Genomic DNA, 21302 nt, shown 5'->3' on the forward strand with positions numbered 1-21302 from the left:
TCTAATTCTCGTAATGCCTTTAAAAAATACCTAAATCCGGGCGAACGCTACTATACGTATGGTTTTATACGGTACGAATATCCGTTAAGCTACCCTTAGAACCTATACTTTTCGTTTCTACCTAATACGCCGTATAGCTAATAAACCGATAAAAAAGGAGCTTAATAAGGATCGTTAGGCTTTATTATTTATTTAAGAAGCCGAATTAATTCGTTAGGCTATCGGGTAAGTTAAGTTAAGCTTCGCGCCGGCGTTTACGTAATTTAAGTTTATAGCCTAGTACCTATTAAACGCCGACGGCGGCTCTCGAAAGCTAGGAAAGCATTAGCATTATCGTTTTCTAGCTCGAAACCCGGAGGTTAGGTCGTCTAAGGCTACGATCGTCGATTATAAGCGGATTAAAGGCGCTACGGCGGTAAATATTAACATTTTTTTCGATAGGTTAGAGGCTCCTTAATTAATAGCTATTCCTAACGAACGCTTCTTTAACGTTAATAAAATAAGTATCGCTAAAGGCGTTACCGGGAATTATTAGGTAATTACCGATACTAATACCTAAAGGATACTTAAAAAAGGCGTCGAAAAAGGCTAATAAATTACTATTCTTAAGTATATAGGTTTCGGCGGAAGGCCTTTTCTTCCCGTAATACTTTTTAGGGGTATCGACGTTTAAGCGTAGTAATTTCCTAACGATATTCGCGAATTATAAAAGAATTAACGGTTTCGGGTATTACCTAAAGGATAAATTAATAACGTTATTACGTTATATTAGCTTTAAGATATCTTTATTCCTTATATTCGGGCCCGTTTCGGTAATATATAAGTAGTTTTAATTTACGACGGCTACGAATCGTATATTAACGACGACTTCCTTTAACGCTATCTTTAGAATAAGATATAGCTCGTCTTTTACTAGCTTTATTATAGTTACGTCGTTTAGGTCTTAAACGTAAGAGTATTCGGGTTATTAAAAAGAAAGCTAAAAAACCTTATTAAAGAAAGCTAAAACGTAGCTCTTAGTTTATGCCTATCGAAAACGGATATTTTAAAGGCATACCGATTAATTAGGATTTAATCGATAACTTCGCGAAATATTAAGAGCGCTTAAAAGACCTTTAGGATTATTTTACGGGATCGTAAGAAGCCTCTCTCGTCGAGATTCGTAGTTTTAAAGGATAAGGGTATTCCTCGGATATAATCGGAACCATCGGAATCGGTTACGCGACCTAAAATACCTAATTTTACGACATTATTAATTTTAAAGTATATTAAAACGCCTTCTAACGATTAGGAATTACGGAATGCCTTTCGAAAAGAGATACTTATTACGGTTAGGTCCGAAATCCCGGCTTTAAAGCTATTAATTCGGAAGGCTAGTAGTAGCTAGGATCGTAACTAGGGTAAAATAGCGGCTCTGGAGATATAGGTTAAGTATGCGGTAATAAAAAACGAAAGAAGTACTCCTAAGACCCGTCGGAAGGTCCTCCCGGCGCTAGGTAAGCGCTTCGTACGTATAGCTAATATACGGCGAGTAAAAAGGTCGTTAAGAGAAAGGATCGTATATAAGGACGAGGCAAGCGACGAGGAGGTACCTAACGAATAGGAAACGGCGTAGGAACCGGCTAAAAACGAGGGATCGTAAGCGGAGGACTATATCAGGGTAGCAACGCCGTAATCGGAGGGTTTCAATTAATTTTAGTAGTCTAAATAGCTTTAATTACTTACGTAGTAGTAGTAATAGTAAGGGTTTTTTAGGTAGTCCGCGAAGGGGTGGTCCGTAGAGGGGGGGTCTAGCTTAGCTTTCTCATTCCAGAAGCCTACTCGAGGGCGACGCAGAGGTAATGGAAAAGAACCAGATATATGCTACAAATTAATTTCTAAAAATACCATGGCAGGAGAACGGCAGGAGAAAACGGGCCCCAGGCTACACTCCGCGAACCTGGGGGGTGTCTGTGTAGGGTCACGTTGTGTTACCAACTGGCCTCTGGTAGATGAACGTATCCCGAATATATATTTGATCACTCTATTCCGTCCTATTATTCCCAGCTCCTTGCCTGGTGGTTGGGCCAGTGCCTGGCGATTCTTGATTAACTAACCATCGTTGACCTAGAATAGCGGATACTCACCTCATATTATCGTGATTATGAAGTCACCTACTTGACTGTATTCCGTGCTACCTTCTTCCCCACCCTGCTGTTTAACGACAAATTTTCCCTGTCAATCTTATAGTACTGACACAGAAATACCTACAGAGTACAATCGTTGATTCCTCCTCGATCGTTTTGAACGGTTAAGAGGAATAGCTCCGTGGAATTTTGAAGTGCCTCCTAATTCCCAACGCTAGCTGTTTTTGTCTCATATTAACTATCAGGCGTACCCTGGGAGCTGTCAACTTTTCCTACGAAAGGATGGGTGGATGAATTGAGGATTTTCGCCCTTTTCATGTGTAGAATACTAGCTGCAGCGAGGTAGGCAATATTGGGCTCGGGCTTCATCGACCTCAACCTTATACTCACAGACGCTTTCTGCCAGTGTGAGAAAGTCCCTGAGATGATATACTGAGGTATATCTAGGCCACCAAAGACTTATATATCACTGCTGCTGTTGCAATTAGATAGTTGTCGCAGAAGTCACACGCCTGCGGGCAGACGTTCTAATAACTCGAAAGTCCACCGAGTCTGTTATCGTTGCCGGATATTATAAAAAGCTAAGCCAACAATTCCATTTTGCGCACTGATCCAAATGTGCAAGTTGGCTATGTTTTCTCTACCCCTGCTAAATATTGTATAATTTCTCAGAATTATGTATATTAACAGTTTCCTCAACCTCTTTTGCTTCGGCGCAAATGAAGATGAAGGCCGGGCCTCCTGCCCAAGATACCCGTATCGAGCCCGGAGCGCCACTTCGCGATGACCTCGAGGTCCCTCTCCTCCTTCTCAAGCCTCAAACACGCCATAGAAAAGCTCGAGGAATATATGGAAATGCTGGATGAGGCACCTGTTTATTGGGAGGCTCTTATTCTGTACCTAGGACGAAGGCTGAAGTGGATGTGAATATTCTATCGCAGTAATCGAAATAGAGTCCAATAGATCCAGCGGCAATGTATACCGTATTTCGACGAACACTACGCAGAAATCAAGCTCCTACCTGCCCACTTACAACCCACCCAACTTGCCAGCACACCCAATGGCTTCGGAGATGACTTGTACGATATCCCCGTTACCGGTGAGGTTGTTAACGAAGTTGGCGAGTGCCTGCCTCTGGGGCTCCGTGCTCCCCGTCGACGACCCGGCCTAGTTGGGAAATCAAAGCGTCGGATTTCCCCCGTCTTTCGAAGATGTCTCTTGAGATATTGCCAATACCGCCTTGCGCCACTGAATGTAAGCGTACTTTCAGCCTCACCAGGCTCATAATAGGCTCACAACGACACTCTACCGGCGACGATATCCTCTCACAGATTCTATGTACGCAAAATTGGCAGCGAGAAGCAGGAATATAATTTATCTACGGAGTATGGCTGTAGGATCTGCTTCTTTGGTATACGCGGCCTGGAATAACCGTATCCGAGCAGTGGCAAGTCAAACCCATAAGCCAAACAAACCGGTATAACCACCAACTCAAATCTGGGCCCAGAATCGTCAGAAAAATCAAATCACGGGCCAGATTTGACTTGATTTGACTTAATGTCAGCGCTGGGTATATCTTAGCTCCAGGGATTTTCTTTCCGGATAGACTTAGGGTTGCACTATACCACCGACAGCTTTGTTATTAGCTACCATGCGACCTACCGGTGTGTGGATACGAGTGTGTGGCAGAAGCTAGCGGAGCATAAGCAGCCCCTATCTGTTACGTGCAACGAGGCGTAAAAACTAAAGTTATCATATCTAACGCCTGTAGGTAACGTAAATGGCGGTCAGCACAGCTGGAAGTGGTGCCGTTGTGATCATTAGCGTTCACAGAACTCGGTGGCATACGTGGTAAGACGATAAGCTAAAGGCCGGTCAAATCATGTATAAACTGAGGGCTCAACATGGACCAAAGTAATCAACCACATCTTCCACATATTTTCTACCTGATCCACCACTTTCTCCACACACTAGCCTCTCACATTGACCACCATCACATGTGGCGCCCAACCTCCAAGACGTAGTAGGATCAGGTTCTCGGCCTACCTAGTCGTTAAGTTAGTTAGGTCTCAGCCGTGGTAGCTTTCCACCTATTTACAACTAGCCCCTACGGTAGGGGAACCTCAAAACCTCACAGGTTAAACCGAAGGCTATGTACCTAACTAACATAATCCCAAGCCTTCTCGGCCGGGAGAATAACCTTCTGGGTACACCAAATAGCCTAAGACAAGTCTGAGATAATGAGAACGGATAAACTAGTAAGAACTCTTCAACCAGTTTTCAATTATCGAGAGAAATGGGAAAACGCTTGGTCCATCGTATAACAGACACCTCATTGTTAGCCAGTACGTTATTGCCACCCCCACTGCCACTAGCGTAGGATACAGGGTGTGTCTTGTAAGAGCAGAACACTCAGAGGGTTTGGAGCAGGCTTGGCTAGTCCAAGTCTTCCATTGCTGGTTAAGCCAGCCTATCTATATATTTGCTGTCCAGGAAGTACTTCGTGCCTTGCTTGGTGCGATGTGCTCGGTGACCTATCAAGCGTTTTCCACCAAGCACTTTGCTTGGCGTCCTCCAAGGGTGGCATCTGGATTGTGATATTAATCCGAAGAGTCCGATCCATCGGAGTGTTAGCAACGTCTCGGCAAGACTACTACAGGGCCTTCCATTAACTACGGTGTAGCGATACTGTAGTAGTGCGGTGGGACTATGCCACGTAGGCATTTTGATGAGTATTTATATGGGTCTCGCACTCGTATTTTCATCGTACACACTTCATCCTGTAGATATCACCTACAGACAGGAATTCACTCGTTTCTTACATGCCCTTCTAGAGCCCTCATCTCATTCCTATTACTCCCAGCTGCCTTTACAGCTGGCCGATCAACAGTTTACAGCTGTAATCTCGCTCGATCGGCACTGGGCCAGTTGTCGGCAGCCGGGCTGTCCCTTGTCCCATCCGGTTCCCCTACAGCGTGCCCACGCTGTTCCTCTTCAATACTTCCATTAAATACAATCAGGACATGACAGGGCGTCATTAATTAGTTAATTCATCGCGCAGGGTTTTTCCCCACGAGGAGGAATCGCACGTGAGCGGCCAAGCCGCTCCATGTTCTGCCCTGAACCCTAGGGACCAGGCCCTGCATGTTCGATCGTTGCTGCCGGGCTCGGGTTGTGACGTTCGGGGGAGAAGTCTGAGCCTGAGCCGGGATACTAACCCATTTCTCCACCAGGATAGTCTTGCTGGCACGAAGAAATTTGGCGATCAAGACGATCTCAACTTCGAAATTATGGTTCCCTAACCACCATCGTGCCTTGTGCCGCAGCTTTCCCATGGATTGAGAGTAGCCTCCTTCGATGATAAGAGTCGGCCGCTCTGTCGGGGATCCTCGTTGGGATGTGGGTTTGCGGCTTGAATCCCCTTCGCCACCAGAGCTACCAGTACTGGCAGAGAATGTTGTTGATCCCACAGGCTTCCAATCGTCCCTTAACCCAATATTGTAGACTTGAATCAAAACCTCATCGTCGAGATACTTATGGAGTGTTTCGTGTGCACCGGATAAACGTGCTGTGACCCAAAGCTCTGTCCCATCCCAGAAGTCCATTCTGAACTTTCGGCCTCGCCGCTGCCGGGATTTTAAGACAGCTTCATATTTAGCTGCCGAGACAGGGGAGAAGACGAGAAAGGTTTCCTCGGTACAAGCATCGACCCGGGCGAAGAAATCCCGGACGCTGCGAAACGGGAGATATTGCTCGTTATTGTTACGATCGTCATCAGCCCCATCGTCGATGTCGATGATATCATCCTCGATACCTGCTACGTAAATGCGTTAGTGAAACGTACTGACCGACGGCAGCTGGGCTGGGTAGGAACAATACGAATTACCCCCTACCGACTCGCTTTTCTCGGCGCCATCCATCGCAGGTATTGCATGCATGACGCGCCGGCTACCTGCTGGCCGACTGCGGTTGGTAGTGTGAGGAAAGTAATGGAGTTGATTGCGTGATGCGAGAAAGGTGATGAAGTTGGATTGTGTGAGATGATGAATTTTGATTTGTGGCGTAAAACGTAGACGCCTACATTCTACGACTTGTAGTATTCTGGCATATGAGGTCTGGCCCAATTGCTACGTGACAGGATTGAAGTAGTGGGAGATGATGAATTTCGAAGTGTGGGAGAAGGAGGGCTTTCCACAGATCAGTCACGGGGGTTACGTGACGTCACAAACGACCCCGCGGCAGCTTCCCCTGCGTCGTCGTTTTGTCATGTGATCTCTCAAATGGTCCACGGCAGGTTCCCCAATCTGACAGAAGTACCTAGGTATTAATAGCGCTGCGTCGGTTGGAGAAGTGCATCTCCACCAATTCAGGCCCTCAACACCACAACCACCATCCAATGCACCGCTCTGCACATGGCTGCCTTTGGATCGTCAGATTCTGCTGTTTCGAACACGCTTAAATACGCATTTTTTGGGCCGGTTGCGGGTGCGGTGTGGAACGTAAGCGGCCTCCTATGAAGCTAGGCAATCCTTCTCCCTCATCGGCAGGACTATGTTGGACTCATCGCTGGTGTTTCGGCGGCCTGCACCGGCCTTGATATTGAGGCCTTATAGCGAGCTTGTGAAGAGCGAGAAGAGGATAGCCGATAGCCCGGTTCGGCTCTCTCGAAGCTTGGTCGCCTGCTTCTCGGCCATGTCTTCTACTTGGCGATATGCCAAGATCTGCAGCTCCGGGTTCCGTGCCTGTTCGGCATGATCCCGGTCGCCTTCCGGCACGTTGTCGCGGCTGGCTTCTTTGTATTCCGGGAACCGGAGGCGAAACTCCATAATACCTAGGCGCTGTTGGTGGAAGTGGCTAATATCGGCATCGGCAGTCCAGAACTAGGAATCGTAAAGACGCTGGTGGCCTCACTTCTTACCCTTGCCGCCGATGTCGTCGTTGAGGGACTTTATATCCGCCTCTAAATCATTCCTGGAGCGTCTCGCATCTCTTGGGTGCCACGGCTGCTGCTGGCGGGCGCTCTAATGAGCAACGTCATTACCATCATGATCCCTTTGATTGCAGCATTACCAATTTCTATATACTCTACGGAAGCATTCATTGAAATGATGACGTTCACTGAAATGCCTAGCGAGCGATGAGCAAATCCCGCCAAACCCCGGTCATACAACAAGTACACCGCATTCTTCTGTCTGACCACGACGGAGTACAGCACCGAACAGAGAAGCCGTGGGCCGTATGATTCTGGATCCCTCTCAAATTCCCTCGTGCGACGTAACGACCTCCTTTCAGAGAAACGCCTCACCGAAATTGATCGTTCGTTGGCCTTCATCCCTGATTCACACTGGGACGGTCCACAATTACCTAAGAAGGACGAAACTACCTTGAAATGAATCCAACAACACTAGTTAGAGCTTGACGGCGTCAATGGCAGGATGAAATCGTGGATATTTGAGGAGAAGGGGGTGATGGTAAAATGCAAGGTTTACATCCTGCACTCATGTTGGTTTGTACACTGCTTGGTGGAAGTGTGGCAGTTGGAGTGACAGTCAGAGAACGGATTTCCGATGTGGGCCCCTTCAACGTTACAACTTACAGCTGGATTCTCGCTGCCTTTTTGCTTCTTATTCTCAAGAGCATCCGGGTTAAAAATTGGCTATGGAACGATTTCCTTCGTGGGTGAGTCTTATGCAAGAGTGTCTCCGAGCTTTCATCCGCCACTAGCATCGATGAACAACTTATCCTAGCTAAACTGCTACAAGACGAGCCTGTATCGCTCCTGCAAACCCGCGAGCCATACAACGCCGTTCTCAACCGCCACTCTGAGGACGGGTTTTCCATTGATAGGCCCCTCCGTACATGGGCAACGCTCTTGAGCGGACTGATCGTGGTCCAAGTCGAATCTAGCCGGGGGCGGGGTCTTGTGTGTCTGGATCAACGCAGGGGTACTAAATATGGCTTGATTTCCAACCTGGGCGACTCAGATTCTACAGCCATAGGCACTTTTATTTACTGCAATCGGTTACCGGAGAGTAAGAGCCAAGGTACCACTGATCAGTTAAATAAGATACGACTAAGAAGAGGGAATACCTCATGGCTGGGCGCGATTAGATCCCATAAGAACAGAGACGCCGAATATAATCAAGTAGGATCTGCGATTAGTCTAGAACCACTTGCAACCTCCATCCTTCAATTGTGACCACTTACTTTAGGAGCGAATGCGCAAGGTCAGGAGTACTCACCCTTCGTCGTTGGCTGAGTATACCGCCCACTAACCACATCACCACTGCATAACATCTGGTTAACGCCTAATCAACTCATCCGTCGCCCTGAAGCTCATAACTTTCTTCACGACAGTAGTGTCGTAGCGCCTTAACTATAGATCACACACGATCCCCTAGCTGGAAATTTCAATGAGAAGCCTTGAACGATAAATTCAGCCGTATATCAAACAATACACGTTGTCACATTGTCAACCCATCAAGTTGATTCAGGGGACTATGTTATTCTATGATGAATGAAATCCTGCTAACTACCACCACCGATATGAGGAACAGTAGTGCCATTCGCCTTCAGGACGGCTTGTGCTGCGTCGCTCCAAGAAGTTGATAGAGTAATAACGTAGTATCTAAATCCTAATCGCATTAGCCCAGTGTTGGCGGCGACGAAGACGACGTCCAGGTATGAACGACAGAAGTTGCATCTGGAGAGGCTCGCCACTCGTCATCGAAGAGATCCGATAATTGTTCGGAGCCTGCGGTCTTGATGATCTGTTCGGGTGTGGCTAGTTCGATCCGGAAAGGCGGGACGCGAGCCGGGTCCTCCCGAATGAGCGCGTTTACGATGCGCGCGGCCGTCCTGGCGATGCGGTGCGGGTGCTCGCTCTGCGACAGGTCGACAAGGGAGATGCCCTCCTGGAACTCGGAATCCGACAGCTGGAGGATCCTAGTGCGGCAAACTGTCAGCCAGCCCCGCCTGAGCGGGTTGTCGTCGAGGACGCACCTCGCATCTGCATTGCCAAACTCGCCGTTTTCTGAGTTCAAGTCTAGCAACGCCAAGATTCCGATATCAAATCTCCTAACCATCAGGTGCAGGCGGCGGCCGAGCCTCCGCAGCCGACTCATGTTGTTGTAGGTGCCCCTATACCCCGGGGATTGGGGACTGACGGACAATCCCATCTGGCGCATCATGAGTTTCGTAGTCTCGGCCTCGGCAAGTAGAAGAGGGTTTCCAGGCTTTTGTTTTTCCAGCGTGAAGCTTGCCGAAGTCATGACCACTTCTCTGCTCGCCGTGCCTGTGGTGTGGCCGCCTACGTCTTCGTACAACCTCAAGATTTGATACCGCCTCAGCAACTGGAAAAACGCTATTTTTTGGTCGAGAGTCGCGATCGCTTGCAATCTCTCCAACACGGACGTTGCTAACAGAGGTGGCAACGCCGTGCCCTTTTCTCGCCAACTCCGTATGATTCGTCGTAGACCGAGAACCGAACTTGCACTAAATAGGTGTTGAGCCATTGCCTGGGATCGCTCCGATGAGTTCCGCCTAGGGCTGATGCTGGCTGACCCCAGAAGAGGTTGGGCGGCAACTATGCTTAGTACGCGAGGATTCTGTTCTTCGCTTGGTGGGACCTGGGCCCTGGCCGAGTCTGCTTCCCGCGTGTCTCCTTCGCCCTGTATGGCCGGCTCCAGTCCACCCATTTGATCGGGGGGATTGTCGTATCGATGCTCTGCCGCCGCGGTGGACGATCGATCCGAGTGGTCCGCGGCGAATAGACGTCCAGGGTAGTTATTCTGTAGGTGTGGCAATCTCGGCTGCTGGGAGTAGGAATTGTTGGCGGAATGGCGAATTCCTATGCTCGGATTCCCTTGGAAATCATACGAGCCTTGGCTGAAAGCACCCAGGCCGTTCTCGGAAGGTTCAGCACGGGATCCACCGCCATCATAGGCGTTGTAGTTGTCGCTTTGGCTAAAGCCTAGTGTCCGATCAGGCCGGGAATCGACCCCTGATTCTAGTCTTTGCGAATGGGTCGAAGTCTGTATCATACCTAGTTCAAGCTGGGTGGTCCCGCTGGTGCGGCTCCCCTGCCGATGGCTCGCGGGGAAGTGTACTGTCACGTCTAATGTAGGTGACACCAGGGTGTCATTACACCGATTCTGCGTGGCCCTAGCCCGTTGCATGTCAGCCATTACGACGTGATGTCTGAGCTCGAGGGGGGGCGGACGTTAACCGTTGGATCATTTGATCCACCTCCTTCATATCAAACGAATCCATAAAGACAGCACCAATAAGGGCCGAAACCGACTTGGCCAGTACGCTCGGAGCATTGGCCCCAGAACGCGTCGAGTATGTGATGTAGTCCTGTATCCCCATGCGAGCCGCGATCGCTGCGAGAGATTTTAAACTGTTTTGAACAGTTCTGAAAGCTTGAGACGATGCTTCAGCCGTGTTAGCAGGAGCGTGATTCCCGGGGCTCCTGTAGAGACTTAGACATATGATGGTCCTTACCTCGGCTAGCACCTTCTCGGAAGCTTCTTTGGAGAGAGACGAGATCTATAACGGTAATTCCGACCTGGGCAAGCCTCCTATTGCCGTCGGGCCACATCGGATCAGCCCCAGCTGCTACCAGTGCTTGTTTTAGATAGTCCTTGACTCTAAACGAGTAGCCAAGAGCCTTCTCTACACGCAGAATGCCTTCGTCAGACGCCATCCGGAAAAGCCTGGGCGGGTTACTGCCTAATGTGTACATGTGTTCACAAGCTGACGATGGCCCATTTACAGCAAAGATGGAAATGCTACTCAGTTTCTGGCTCGACAGCATATATACGGGGCAGGCTGCCGAACTGCATAACAGTCCTATGCGCTTAGCGAATGGTCGTCTCAGCAATTTCCGTAGGCGTGCATGCCCCTGAGCTGCTGCTGCTTTAACCTGAGCTGCGGCGGCCCTGGTGTGGGTAGTATGCCGCACAGCCCCTGGCCACCCGGCTAGGCTTGTCATTTATCAAAATAAGAAAGGACCAACGGGAGTTTTGCTTCCGTACAGGATCATGATGCTAGCGCACAGATGGTTCGTTTGATATCTTATTGGTATGTAAAGAAAGTACAGTGGGTTTCAGTGGCCTCTTGCTGTATGTGACAGTTCTATCACACGGTATGCAGGATGTCCAGAAGGGTCACTACTTGGTGGATGATTGTGAATAACGCATTTTTTTTGTTAAGTCGACGGGTTAAAACACACGTTATTCGATCCAATGACTGTTTTGCTAATACAGAGAACTTACAGCCAGTTCGCTGGCTAGTCGTATACTACAATCGCTTAATTGGTCCATTGGTAGGTTGTTTGTTTCGATCACAGGCAAAGATGATTCTAATCCGTCCATTTGGTGTCTTTAAAGACTTTCCGGTTGTAAATGCGTAGCCTCGAGGCTTCGCCCGGGAATTGATTGCGACTAGCAAAGATTCACGGGAGCTATACACTCCTTCTAGTAGGAGGGTATCCTCAGGAAATTAATTCATTATATATGAGAGTGAAGACCATGACCTAGGTTGTCTAGCTAATCCTTACATTTAAGTACATGATTTAAAGGATTATAGAATCAAGACTTTCGAAGCCCTTCAAGCCCCTCTGTTGAACCTTCCTCTTGGCTACCAATTTTGAGCGTATCGCTCGTCGCGACAGCATGGCTTCAAGCCGCTATGGTTGTTGGGACGTTGGACAAGCCACAAGCATGCTACGTGTTTGGCACTCAACGACGGTACTTCGTAGGCGCATTGGCGGAAATCGCTAAGCGCTGTGTGGCGCACTTCCAGGCACCAACACCAACATACCTAAAACGGGTCTGGTGACACTCTCAAATAATAAATTCTCGAATAATAAATTGAAAGGAAACCTAGTATCTAATCCCCTTCGACATTCCTCAGAGTGATCTTTGTACCGACCCACGGGAACTTTTGTTAGAAATCTCATTTCAGCAACGCTTTACGCCCGCTTCGAGAACCCCCCTAGTCACCTCCACAACAAACACCCAACATGGCCGACATCACAACTCCTCAGCGGAAGACGATCGGGGCCAAGGAGGTAGGCGTCCAGTATGTCGAGCGCCAGGCCGTGCGTGTGGTCGCCTTCAACACGTCTGGCCACATTGCCATCATCCATGCCAAGCGGGACAACTACTACAAGCTGCCGGGCGGCGGCATCGACCCGGGCGAGGACCATCTGGTCGCGGTGCAGCGCGAGATGCAAGAGGAGACGGGGGCCTTGATCCGGGTGCGCGAGCGCGGCTGCGTCGCCACCACCGAGGAGTTTCGCAACAACCTCCACCAACTGTCCTTTTGCTACTGCGCCGACCTGGTCGACGACGCAGGACGCCCCAACCTGACGGAGGAGGAGGTCGATGACCAGCTGCAGCACCTGTGGCTGCCTGTTGACGAGGCCAAGAGACAGATGGCGGCAGCGGTACCGACATCAGCGCTCGGGCAATTCATCAAGGAGCGCGACCTGTATCTATTAAGAGAGGCCACCAAATAGCGGCTGGGAGACGGACAGGTTGGCCCGGCTGACAATTTCTTCGGGCGGTGTGCACCACCAGAAGACATAGCCATCTTGTTAGGTCACGTGATCGATCATATGTGACCTAGGTTCACTTGCCCATTATTCCACCTCGCAGGAATGTAGACTAGAACCTTCCTAGATTGTCACACTCCAAGAGCTTCAATCACACATAGGTCACAAAAGGGCGGGATTCTCTCTTCTGCTTGGTGATCCGTGTGAGGTAGTTGCTCTTCTTTTATCAATCTACTCGTCTCCTCTTACTCTCGACCCAGTGGGACCTCCTTTTTATGTGAAGGGCTGGCCAAAGGTTGGGCAACGATTTGAGGCTCTGGGGTTGTCTATCCAAAGCTAAGGAGAGAAGGAGGAAAAAAAGGGGATTCCCGCTGCAGCTGCTTCTAGGTAGTAGGTGCGAGACCGCAGGGGTCTTGTGTTGGCCCGGCAACGTCAGGGTTGCCGGTGCCCTTTACCGGGGCTGACCTGTAACAGATGCGGCCATAAACCGGGCTTTTCGAGTAGATTCTCAAGATGAGCGGATAAACACTTATGGGTTTCTTGGTGGTCCCAGTTTTGGCCTGGCTATAGTGCAGAGCATCTATCTTGCGAAAGCTTGACAATTTTCATTTTCTGAACTTCAGGCTTCAGAGCACTACCTATTCAGTCTAAACGAATTTCAGCCACCTCCCTGACGATGTCCTGCAAATGCCCGAGCAAAAGCGGCGAGGGGTGGCGTGGCCAGCTGGGGGTTGACGAGACGAGCATTCGCCAGGCGCAACAGCAAAAGTACTCTATCCCCCAGGTTCGTTGTTAATGAGTCATGTTGATTATTTAATATGACTTGTCAAAAACGCGTTTGGCATTAAACCGAAACAAATCCAGCCACAGGTATACACAAGGCAGACACACGGCGACTCGAGTCACCAATACGATCCAGTCGGGTAACGCAAAAAGCACGCGACAATGAAACATACCTACTGCCTATGCAACTACCTATATGAGATAACACCCTAGCGCGGGAGATCGTTGGCTTGCGAGCCACATGGTTTATTACGTGGGTGGTGCCTCGGCTTCAGCGAGCCTACCGACTTGTCCGCCCGGCGAAACCGGTTGATGTTCCTCCGCTACGCCCACATGTAATATCCGTGTCGATGTTGGGGGTTCCGATTTCTGATTCCTCCATTTCGCCCTATATAACCTACATGACCCTCTGTTCTTATCCAATCAGAAGCCTCCTTTCGAGGTTTACTTTGCGGTCGGACAGCATAGCATCACGGCTTCTTCTGTCATATCTTTTTGGTCCTCACCATGCCTTTCTGGTGTAGGACTCGGATCGGTCGGTTCCTCTTCGTAGCTCTCGTCGGTCTCATCGGTCCAACCCCTCCTGCCACACTCCGTGCTCTCGTTGGTCTCATTATTCCTGTCATTTTCATCGCCAAATCTGGACCCCCACGTGAAGAAAGAGATGCTGACGGCTCGCTGTGTCGCTGCACCATTGATCTTTGGGCCGCGATAGGTGGGATTTGCCTCCTTGAAGGATTCTGTATCGATCATTACTCGGCTGTCAACGTGCAGCTCAACCGGCTCCCCCTTGCTCAAGAAAAATGCTGCTCCTTTGCAGTGACGATGGTGGGCGCCTCTTAGGGAAACGAACCGTTTCCCGCAGTCGATAAGTTCAGATTTAACCTCGTCAAAGTGAGGATGATATTGAATCGGGAAGGCTTCCAACTCGTGTATTGGCTTCAATCCATGAAATTTTGGAACCATGACTTCGATGGAGACTTCCCCGAATTCCTTGCCATCAAAGTCATTATATCGACAGTCCAGACTCCAGTATTTCGCTCCGTACATATTTTTCTTCTCTTCGCCGCAAACGTGTCTGACACACCGCGGCTTGCGTGTCCCGGAACAAGTCGTGAACAAGAGGCTGTTTGGTTTAAAGAGCGACCAGAGTAGATCGTACGTGATCTCGCCATGCGCCAGGAGCGACTGGACGTGACAGCTTGTGTCAGTGTACGTCCTCTCGGTGAACTTAATAAGCTCATCCAAGTGGCTGCTCGTTCGATTGTCCAGAGTAGAATGTTGTTGGTATGATCTGAGCTCGGGCAGGACGTTGAAAAGTATGTTTTGTGGTATCTATAGAAGCGTTAAAACTTCAATTCTCCATGAACAAAAAGATGTCTCACAGAAGGCTTGTTGCTCCTCAGGTCGATATGCCGAACGTGCTCAAACACGACTCGTAAGGCATCTCGTAACGGGGTCGACTTGATGTCAACATAAGAAAATATTTCCTGAGTCCTCTTATCTGCATTGCTTTTGTGAGCAAATACGGGTACTGTGGAGAGAAAGTACTGACCGACTCTCTGGCGAACGACGAAAATGTATCCGTCCAATTCGCCTAGTTCACCAAATTGTTTCGCTGGTTCCACGATTTGGTATTCATACGCTTTCTCATTCCAACTGCAACGGTGAGCGGCCAGTCTACATATTCTGTGCAGGTCGGGATACGGACACTTCCTTGATCTCCTTGTATCCTTGCCAGAGAGCCTCTGCAACAGTATCGTTGCCATTGACCGGTTGGAGAGTCTCAGACAGTCCTGGGGTAAGAACGGGGCTACCAGAAAGCGTCGGATGGGCGGAAGCTGAAGGCAAGTTCTCCTCAACTTCTGTGACCGCCTCCTTAGCGACGTGTAGCTCTAGCACCTCATGATTAGAAGCTGGAGTCAGAGGGCTATCCGGTAGAGGCTTTTCCGAAGACGGGTTGTTTGGCGCGCCTTTCGCATCTATGAGCTTCTCGATTGCCGCTATGAGTCGCTCCTCACCGTAAGGCACTATCTCTTGCTCTGTGACGGCAAATCGCTCACAAAGTGGCCCAGCGGACGACGTCTCTACTGCATGGATGAGACCTCGGATCAGCCCCTTCACCTACCCGTGGCCACCGCGGTCAATGCCCCAATGCTGCTGGAAAAAAGGTTGGGCGGTGGTCCCCTCCCCCAGGCCCGCCTCGAGGCACGCAGCAGCTAGCGCGGCGCCGTCGTCATGGCCGTCGGGCCGCGCAGTAGCCCAGGACCCGTACATGACAAAGAGCCCAAACACCCTCGCGGCCTCGACGTCGTCCGCGCCCAGGTGGCCCGCCTGGGGATGACGGTCAAGCTCCGCGCAGAGAGTCTTGTAGAAGACGGCGCGGAGGCGGTTCTGTTGGGGGTGCCAGATCCATACCCCCTCGCCGCTGCAGATACCAAGGAATACCTCAAGCGATGCGAGCGCGATGCCAAATGCGCCGTAACTGGCATTTTCCCAGTCGATAATGCCGGTGATGCCGCCCGACGCGTCATCGACTTGTATGTTCATCTCCACCAGGTCCGCGTGGTTCAGCACCTGCGGGAATTCCCGCCCGAAGATAACGGGCAGCCGCGCCCGCAACTCAGCGAGCTTGGGCTGGAACCGCGCGGGGAGGGCGGCCTCCCACGCGGCTAGCTTTTCGTACGCCTGCGTAAGGGCGGCGTCGTCGGTGTTCTGCCGCGTGGTCGACAGCGAGGACGCGATGAAACTGTGATGTAGTTAGCTAAAAATCAAGCTGTGACTCGGGGGGGAAAGGGAGGCACAGACGAGGCAAAGTTCGCGACGGTGACCATCAGCCGCTCGGCGCCGTCGTCCTGGTAGAGGTCCCTCTGGGCCGCGCTGAAGGCGATACCGCTGGCGAGCGTCATGAGATAGATGTGCGCCTTGTCGCTGAGCCCGCACGTGACCGCATCGCAATTGGGAACCACGCCCCCGTAGGTCCTGCGGGCTAGGGCGATGGTGTCTCTGCTTAGCTGGGACGAAAGGTCGCGGAACTGGACGATGCCCGAGTCGCCGGGGCGGGCGTCGGATTTAGCTACAGTGAAACTGCTTGCGCCCTGGATAGCTGCAGGAAGGATGCTGCTGGCGGGGCAGCCAAGGACTTGGGCGGCCTGTTCGAGGCAGATCTGCTCCGTAAGGCCTGGATTTCGCTTAAAGAATTTCTGATTTACGACAGGGGATATGGTCAGTACAGCGGCGCGAGAAGGGACAAATCTCAAAAGGTCCTCCATTGGCATGATGGGGGTGCTTGCAGTTGCACAAATGAATTGAATCCATGGAGAGGTGTTTGAGTAGGCAGGGTTGTGTGAGTAGGGAAGAAGGGCTGTAGTATACCTGGCTAGGTTTAATTGGAATGCCGGTGCAGGCGACATCTGGATCGACGAGCCCACGGTCGCTTACCTAAATGATGGACTGACTTACATGCCCATTCGCGAATACGCGTGGCTTTTTCATATATACCTATTTGGCCGAAACATACCTGTCACGACATCAAGGGCGATACGCCCAGAAATGAATACAACAATACCCAAGTACCTGTGCTTAATTGCCTAGGACCGGACAGCTAAGATTGATGCGTCTTCTCGGGACCCCTCGCTGTTCGAGCCTATGGCTGAACTCGAATTGGGATGTTGCGCAAGACGTAGAAGCCTGCGCTCTACGACTCGTAAACGGTTAATCTAGGCTTATACACCTAGGTAGGTAGGATGACAGCCGAATAATATACCTAGGTGCTTCTGGGTTACAACGTCAGACGCACAGATGCATATCAGAGTTGTATCGCTATCGGCGAACGCACGCGAGGCTCTCGACGCCATACCAAGTCGAGGGTTTCGTGGCCGGCACAGCACGAAACCTCCCGAAAGGGAATGGTACAGCAATGGCCACCAGGGAATGCTGCAGATAGCCCGCAGACAGCCCGCAGACAGCCCCCAACCCGTCCATCCTCACAACTCCCGCCACGCACTCCGAAGCTCGTAACCTCCTTCTTGATACCTACCTACCTACCTATCTGTCGCCGTCCCCTTCTCTGTTTGTCCAACCGGGTGCTGGCTGTTCTCCGGCAGTGTCCTGTTTGTCTCGGCGGTAATGCACCAGGGATTGCTTGCCGCTGCTAAGCCTCTCCCGGGGGAGTCTCCGCCGGGTTTCTGTCAGCCTCCAACACGTCACTAGGACAATCTCAAGTCGGCCGGGCCATGTCTTGCCTCCGACAACGCCAGCGATTACCCCCCTACTGTTACGAGGACAATGGCCAAACCCCGCTGAATTCTGCTACCGACGCGCCTGGGCTGTTCTACACCCATAACCCAACTCTGCCTGCTCTTGCTCGGATTCAACGCCTCACGCCCCGTGCTATGTCGTGATGAGGGGAAGGGGGGGGAGGAGGGGGGGGGGGGGGGGGGGGGGCAGAGCAAAGCATCCAACCGGAAACACGCCCAGCACGACGTAGCCATGTATGCGTACGCAACGACCTGGCGGTAAGCCGAGCGGGGTAGCGCTCAGGCAAGGAAGCAATCATAAGTGCCCTGGCGCTCTTTACGCAGCCGATCTCGAAACCGTGATGATAGTGGTTGACGCTGCTGCCTTAGCAGCCTGTGTCGCACTGATATAGAACGACTTTATTAATCGGAGACGTCGTTGCGAGGCAGATTCGTTGCTGCGGAAGGGTCGCACGGTTGGAGGCCTGTGATGAGGCCTGTCAGTGCTTCCAGGAGTGTGATGGCGAACGATCACCTTGCCGCATGCAACTCGAGAGCGAGGAATGGTCGCTAGCATTATCACTATTGGCCGGTGAAACCAGTCCTATATAGCGATGGGCTCATTCGGCTCATCGCGGGCTAAGACAGTTGGACCAGAATCAGTCCGTCCTACGGCAACAAGCTTCCAGGCGGTTTATCGACGCCAACACCCGACATGCTATGTAAGCCGCCAGGCACAAGGCTTACTCCATGGAGCCTTGCCTCTATCTTCAACCTACGACGTGATCGAATTACTGAGCAAGATAAATTCGCCAAATTGCTACTCGGCATCATCTTAGTTAATACCAGCATTTATCGCAGAGCCCAACAGCATCTAACTTACTCTCGGTCCTCTCAATCCCGGCTTCAGACTTCTTAGCACCATATTCAGAGGTTCTTCATCCTCTTGTTTTTCCTTCCTCCCGGGAGGGCACCTTCGTATTATTCGGAAATAACGAGAAGTCGTCACATATTATGCCGCCCTCAGCAGACCTTCCTAACGGCAGCGTGCCGGTAGACTCGCAATCCCCACCCTCCTCCACCCCCAAGCCAGTAATTGTCGGCCTTTACGGGGTTCCAGGGTGCGGAAAGTCGTATCTCTTGGCTCAACTCAAGAAAGAGCTTGACACATGCCTCTTCGAGTTCTACGAGGGTTCCGAAGTGATCAGCTCTCTTACTCCAGGCGGTCTCGTTGCTTTCCAGAAAGCAACGGAACAAGAAAAGCTTAGGTGGCGCCAACTCGCCATCGACTCCATCGCAGAGGGCTGCGCTGCCACAGGCCGTGTGGGAGTGGTTGCCGGCCACTTCATGTTTTGGAACGAAGGCGACACTACTGGGGAGATGGTGTATACACAGAATGATATGGAGAGGTACACGCACATTCTGTACCTGAACATCAACCCCGATGTTGTCTGGAGGCGGCGGTCGGGTGACACCAAGAGGAGCCGCTCGCGGGTTTCAGTCGGACACTTGCACAGGTGGCAGGAAGCGGAGAAGCTTCGGTTGCGTCAACTGTGCCGCGACAACGGCATACTGTTCTCACTAGTCTCGTCCGAGTCAGGACTTCTCCACACTGTCGCAGCGTTGCTCCATGACATTCAATGTCATACGGAACAGCTGAACCTTTCCCGCGTCATCTCAAAGCTGGATGGCATACTTGCCGGCGCTAACCGCCCGCTGCACACGATGCTAGTGCTGGACGGAGACAAGACGCTGGCGGCCGAGGACACAGGCAGTCTCTTTTGGAAGATAGCTTCAGAAATCTATCCAACGACTACCGAGGACGAGGCGCTGAAAAGGTTATTTAGCAGCCGCCTTGGGTACTCCTACAGCGGTTTTCGGCAGGCGGCCTTACTTTACGAGGAGACGTTCTCCGAGGAAGAGTTTGATTTGGTCTGTGAGAAAGTCGCATCAGCCGTGACTCTGCGGTCGGAATTCGCCTCACTTTTGCGAGCAGTTGAGGAGCAGAACCAGGTTTGCGCCGTGGTTGTGACGTGCGGGCTGGGCCGCGTATGGGATAAGATCCTCGCGAGGGCAGGTCTGGCCGGGGTGAAAGTCATCGGCGGAGGACGTGTCGCAGACGGTTGCGTCGTCACGCCAGAAGTCAAGGCTTCCTTGATCCGCCATCTCCAAGTGGCTTATAAGTTATGCGTGTGGGCTTTTGGAGACAGCCCCTTGGACGTGCCGATGCTGTCTCAAGCGGACAAGGCTGTCGTGGTGGTTGGTGAAGAGGGATCGCGAAGCAAGTCTATGGATGCCGCCTTGCTGGAAGCTGTGAGCCGCGGCGGTCTCCAAGCTCGTCAGATGTTAGTACCGAACAACGTGCCGCCGCGGCTGGACATCGACAAACTTCCCTTAATCGACCTATCCGTTCCAGAGTTTATCCGTTCTATCGTCTCAGACGGGCACGGTAAATCGAGTCCCGGGCTTCGATTCGACCATGCTACAACAAGAAGATCGGCGCAACTATTGATGACGCCTATGCGCGATGGCACAATTTCTGGCCCCCGCCTTAGAAAATCCCACCAGGACGTTGGTTGGTATCTGGCGACCGAGTTTCTAACCGAAGTCATCGGGATTGAAGAATACCCCATTCGGCATGTCCAAGGGAATACCACCAGCGGCTACCGATTGCGTAGCGAGCAGAAGACCCTCATCGTGCCGCTGATGCGTGGTGGAGAAGCTATGGCCCTCGGTGTCAACGAGGCCTTCCCCTTGGCCCGTTTCGTCCACGCAAGTCGGCCCCATGACATCGGGCACCAGCACGTGCAGGACATATCCAACATCATTCTTGTCGATTCCGTCATCAATAGCGGCAAGTCGATCGTCGAGTTCGCAAGACACGTGCGAGGCTTATGCCCAACGGCCCGCATCGTGGCGGTGGCCGGCGTCGTTCAGAACCGGTCCGTCTCGCGAGGCGGCCTCGTCTACGAATACGCCTGCGAGGCAGGGCTCGAGCTCGTGGCCTTGCGCATCTCCGACAACAAGTTCACTGGAAGCGGCGGCACTGACACGGGAAATCGTCTCTACAACACAACACATCTCTTGTAATAACGGAAGAAAGGCTCGCCTGCTCCGAGATGGACTTTAGAACGGGTGGCGGCATAAAGTACAATGACTAATTAAGGCAATCAAACATCGAATGGTGCTTATCTGAGCGGTTCAGGATGGGGGATTTACGTGTGCAGCTGGCAGAGAAGTTTCGGAGTGCAGGGATGGGTTGATCCCGCGTTGAGCAAGTGGTGTGGCGGGGTGCCATTGACAGTTGATCGAGAAACCAACTAGGAAAATTATGGCATCCCGTATGAGTATTAGAACTAGCCGCCAAATAGTATAACCACTGCCCACCCGCTTAACGCATGATTAACCCGTCAGTAGCTCCGAAGCTTGCGGCTTTCTACGTGACGATCGCCGTCTGCGCCCCCAAGAGTATGCTCCCTGGTGCTCTCTAGAGCATCCCATGTAGTCCCACCCCACTCTCTTGTTCCGGACAGTAAAAGCCTCGTCTGGGTTACTTACTCTGCTGTTGAGCACGCATAGAGCGGTGTTGCTGTG

General features: G+C 51.3%; 7 protein-coding genes across 7 annotated transcripts; 2 read left to right on the forward strand and 5 right to left on the reverse strand.

Annotated features, from left to right (window-relative positions):
* Positions 1-4750: 4750 nt before the first annotated feature.
* Positions 4751-6272, reverse strand: GGS23DRAFT_561410 (uncharacterized protein). Its single transcript, XM_051515946.1, has one exon. It carries the CDS (start codon positions 5729-5731, stop codon positions 5177-5179), a length of 555 nt encoding a protein of 184 aa, XP_051373397.1. The 5' UTR covers positions 5732-6272; the 3' UTR covers positions 4751-5176.
* A 461-nt stretch (positions 6273-6733) lies between these two features.
* On the reverse strand, positions 6734-7227 carry GGS23DRAFT_595400 (uncharacterized protein; the record flags this gene model as incomplete). Its single annotated transcript, XM_051518302.1, has 3 exons — positions 6734-6980; positions 7038-7147; positions 7216-7227. The coding sequence occupies 3 exons, from the start codon at positions 7225-7227 to the stop codon at positions 6734-6736; spliced, it is 369 nt and encodes a 122-aa protein (XP_051373398.1).
* Positions 7228-8391: 1164 nt separating this feature from the next.
* Positions 8392-10898, reverse strand: GGS23DRAFT_561414 (uncharacterized protein). The gene is made up of 5 exons (XM_051515947.1): positions 10632-10898; positions 10348-10561; positions 10171-10289; positions 9129-10098; positions 8392-9071 (listed from the first exon to the last, which is right to left on the reverse strand). Exons 1-5 carry the CDS (start codon positions 10870-10872, stop codon positions 8771-8773), a joined length of 1845 nt encoding a protein of 614 aa, XP_051373399.1. The 5' UTR covers positions 10873-10898; the 3' UTR covers positions 8392-8770.
* Positions 10899-11743: 845 nt separating this feature from the next.
* GGS23DRAFT_561419 (NUDIX hydrolase domain-like protein) lies at positions 11744-13210 on the forward strand. The gene has a single exon (XM_051515948.1). It carries the CDS (start codon positions 12154-12156, stop codon positions 12649-12651), a length of 498 nt encoding a protein of 165 aa, XP_051373400.1. The 5' UTR covers positions 11744-12153; the 3' UTR covers positions 12652-13210.
* Positions 13211-13608: 398 nt separating this feature from the next.
* Positions 13609-15416, reverse strand: GGS23DRAFT_459532 (uncharacterized protein). The gene is made up of 3 exons (XM_051514099.1): positions 15026-15416; positions 14856-14974; positions 13609-14805 (listed from the first exon to the last, which is right to left on the reverse strand). Exons 1-3 carry the CDS (start codon positions 15237-15239, stop codon positions 13915-13917), a joined length of 1224 nt encoding a protein of 407 aa, XP_051373401.1. The 5' UTR covers positions 15240-15416; the 3' UTR covers positions 13609-13914.
* GGS23DRAFT_459506 (uncharacterized protein) lies at positions 15417-16841 on the reverse strand. The gene is made up of 2 exons (XM_051514098.1): positions 16279-16841; positions 15417-16219 (listed from the first exon to the last, which is right to left on the reverse strand). The coding sequence occupies exons 1-2, from the start codon at positions 16746-16748 to the stop codon at positions 15595-15597; spliced, it is 1095 nt and encodes a 364-aa protein (XP_051373402.1). The 5' UTR covers positions 16749-16841; the 3' UTR covers positions 15417-15594.
* A 1663-nt stretch (positions 16842-18504) lies between these two features.
* Positions 18505-21183, forward strand: GGS23DRAFT_459575 (uracil phosphoribosyltransferase-domain-containing protein). Its single transcript, XM_051514100.1, has one exon. It carries the CDS (start codon positions 18723-18725, stop codon positions 20796-20798), a length of 2076 nt encoding a protein of 691 aa, XP_051373403.1. The 5' UTR covers positions 18505-18722; the 3' UTR covers positions 20799-21183.
* Positions 21184-21302: the final 119 nt, after the last annotated feature.

Source organism: Durotheca rogersii (assembly GCF_024521655.1).
Source record: "Durotheca rogersii strain YMJ 92031201 chromosome Unknown GGS23scaffold_6, whole genome shotgun sequence".
Classification (NCBI taxonomy): Eukaryota; Fungi; Ascomycota; class Sordariomycetes; order Xylariales; family Xylariaceae; genus Durotheca; species Durotheca rogersii.

Excerpts from the sequence above, each read along its gene's own strand:
- GGS23DRAFT_561419 (XM_051515948.1), top strand. The coding sequence starts at position 12,154 with ATGGCCGACATCACAACTCCTCAGCGGAAGACGATCGGGGCCAAGGAG.
- GGS23DRAFT_459532 (XM_051514099.1), bottom strand. The coding sequence starts at position 15,239 with ATGGCAACGATACTGTTGCAGAGGCTCTCTGGCAAGGATACAAGGAGA. Across the intron at positions 14,975-15,025 it reads CGTCGTTCGCCAGAGAGTCG|ATAAGAGGACTCAGGAAATA; the intron begins GTCAGTACTTTC and ends AAAGCAATGCAG. Across the intron at positions 14,806-14,855 it reads TGAGGAGCAACAAGCCTTCT|ATACCACAAAACATACTTTT; the intron begins GTGAGACATCTT and ends ACGCTTCTATAG.
- GGS23DRAFT_561410 (XM_051515946.1), bottom strand. The coding sequence starts at position 5,731 with ATGGACTTCTGGGATGGGACAGAGCTTTGGGTCACAGCACGTTTATCC.
- GGS23DRAFT_459575 (XM_051514100.1), top strand. The coding sequence starts at position 18,723 with ATGCCGCCCTCAGCAGACCTTCCTAACGGCAGCGTGCCGGTAGACTCG.
- GGS23DRAFT_561414 (XM_051515947.1), bottom strand. The coding sequence starts at position 10,872 with ATGTACACATTAGGCAGTAACCCGCCCAGGCTTTTCCGGATGGCGTCT. Across the intron at positions 10,562-10,631 it reads CCGAGAAGGTGCTAGCCGAG|CATCGTCTCAAGCTTTCAGA; the intron begins GTAAGGACCATC and ends ACACGGCTGAAG. Across the intron at positions 10,099-10,170 it reads GACCACCCAGCTTGAACTAG|GCTTTAGCCAAAGCGACAAC; the intron begins GTATGATACAGA and ends ATCGGACACTAG.
- GGS23DRAFT_459506 (XM_051514098.1), bottom strand. The coding sequence starts at position 16,748 with ATGCCAATGGAGGACCTTTTGAGATTTGTCCCTTCTCGCGCCGCTGTA. Across the intron at positions 16,220-16,278 it reads ACCGTCGCGAACTTTGCCTC|TTTCATCGCGTCCTCGCTGT; the intron begins GTCTGTGCCTCC and ends ACTACATCACAG.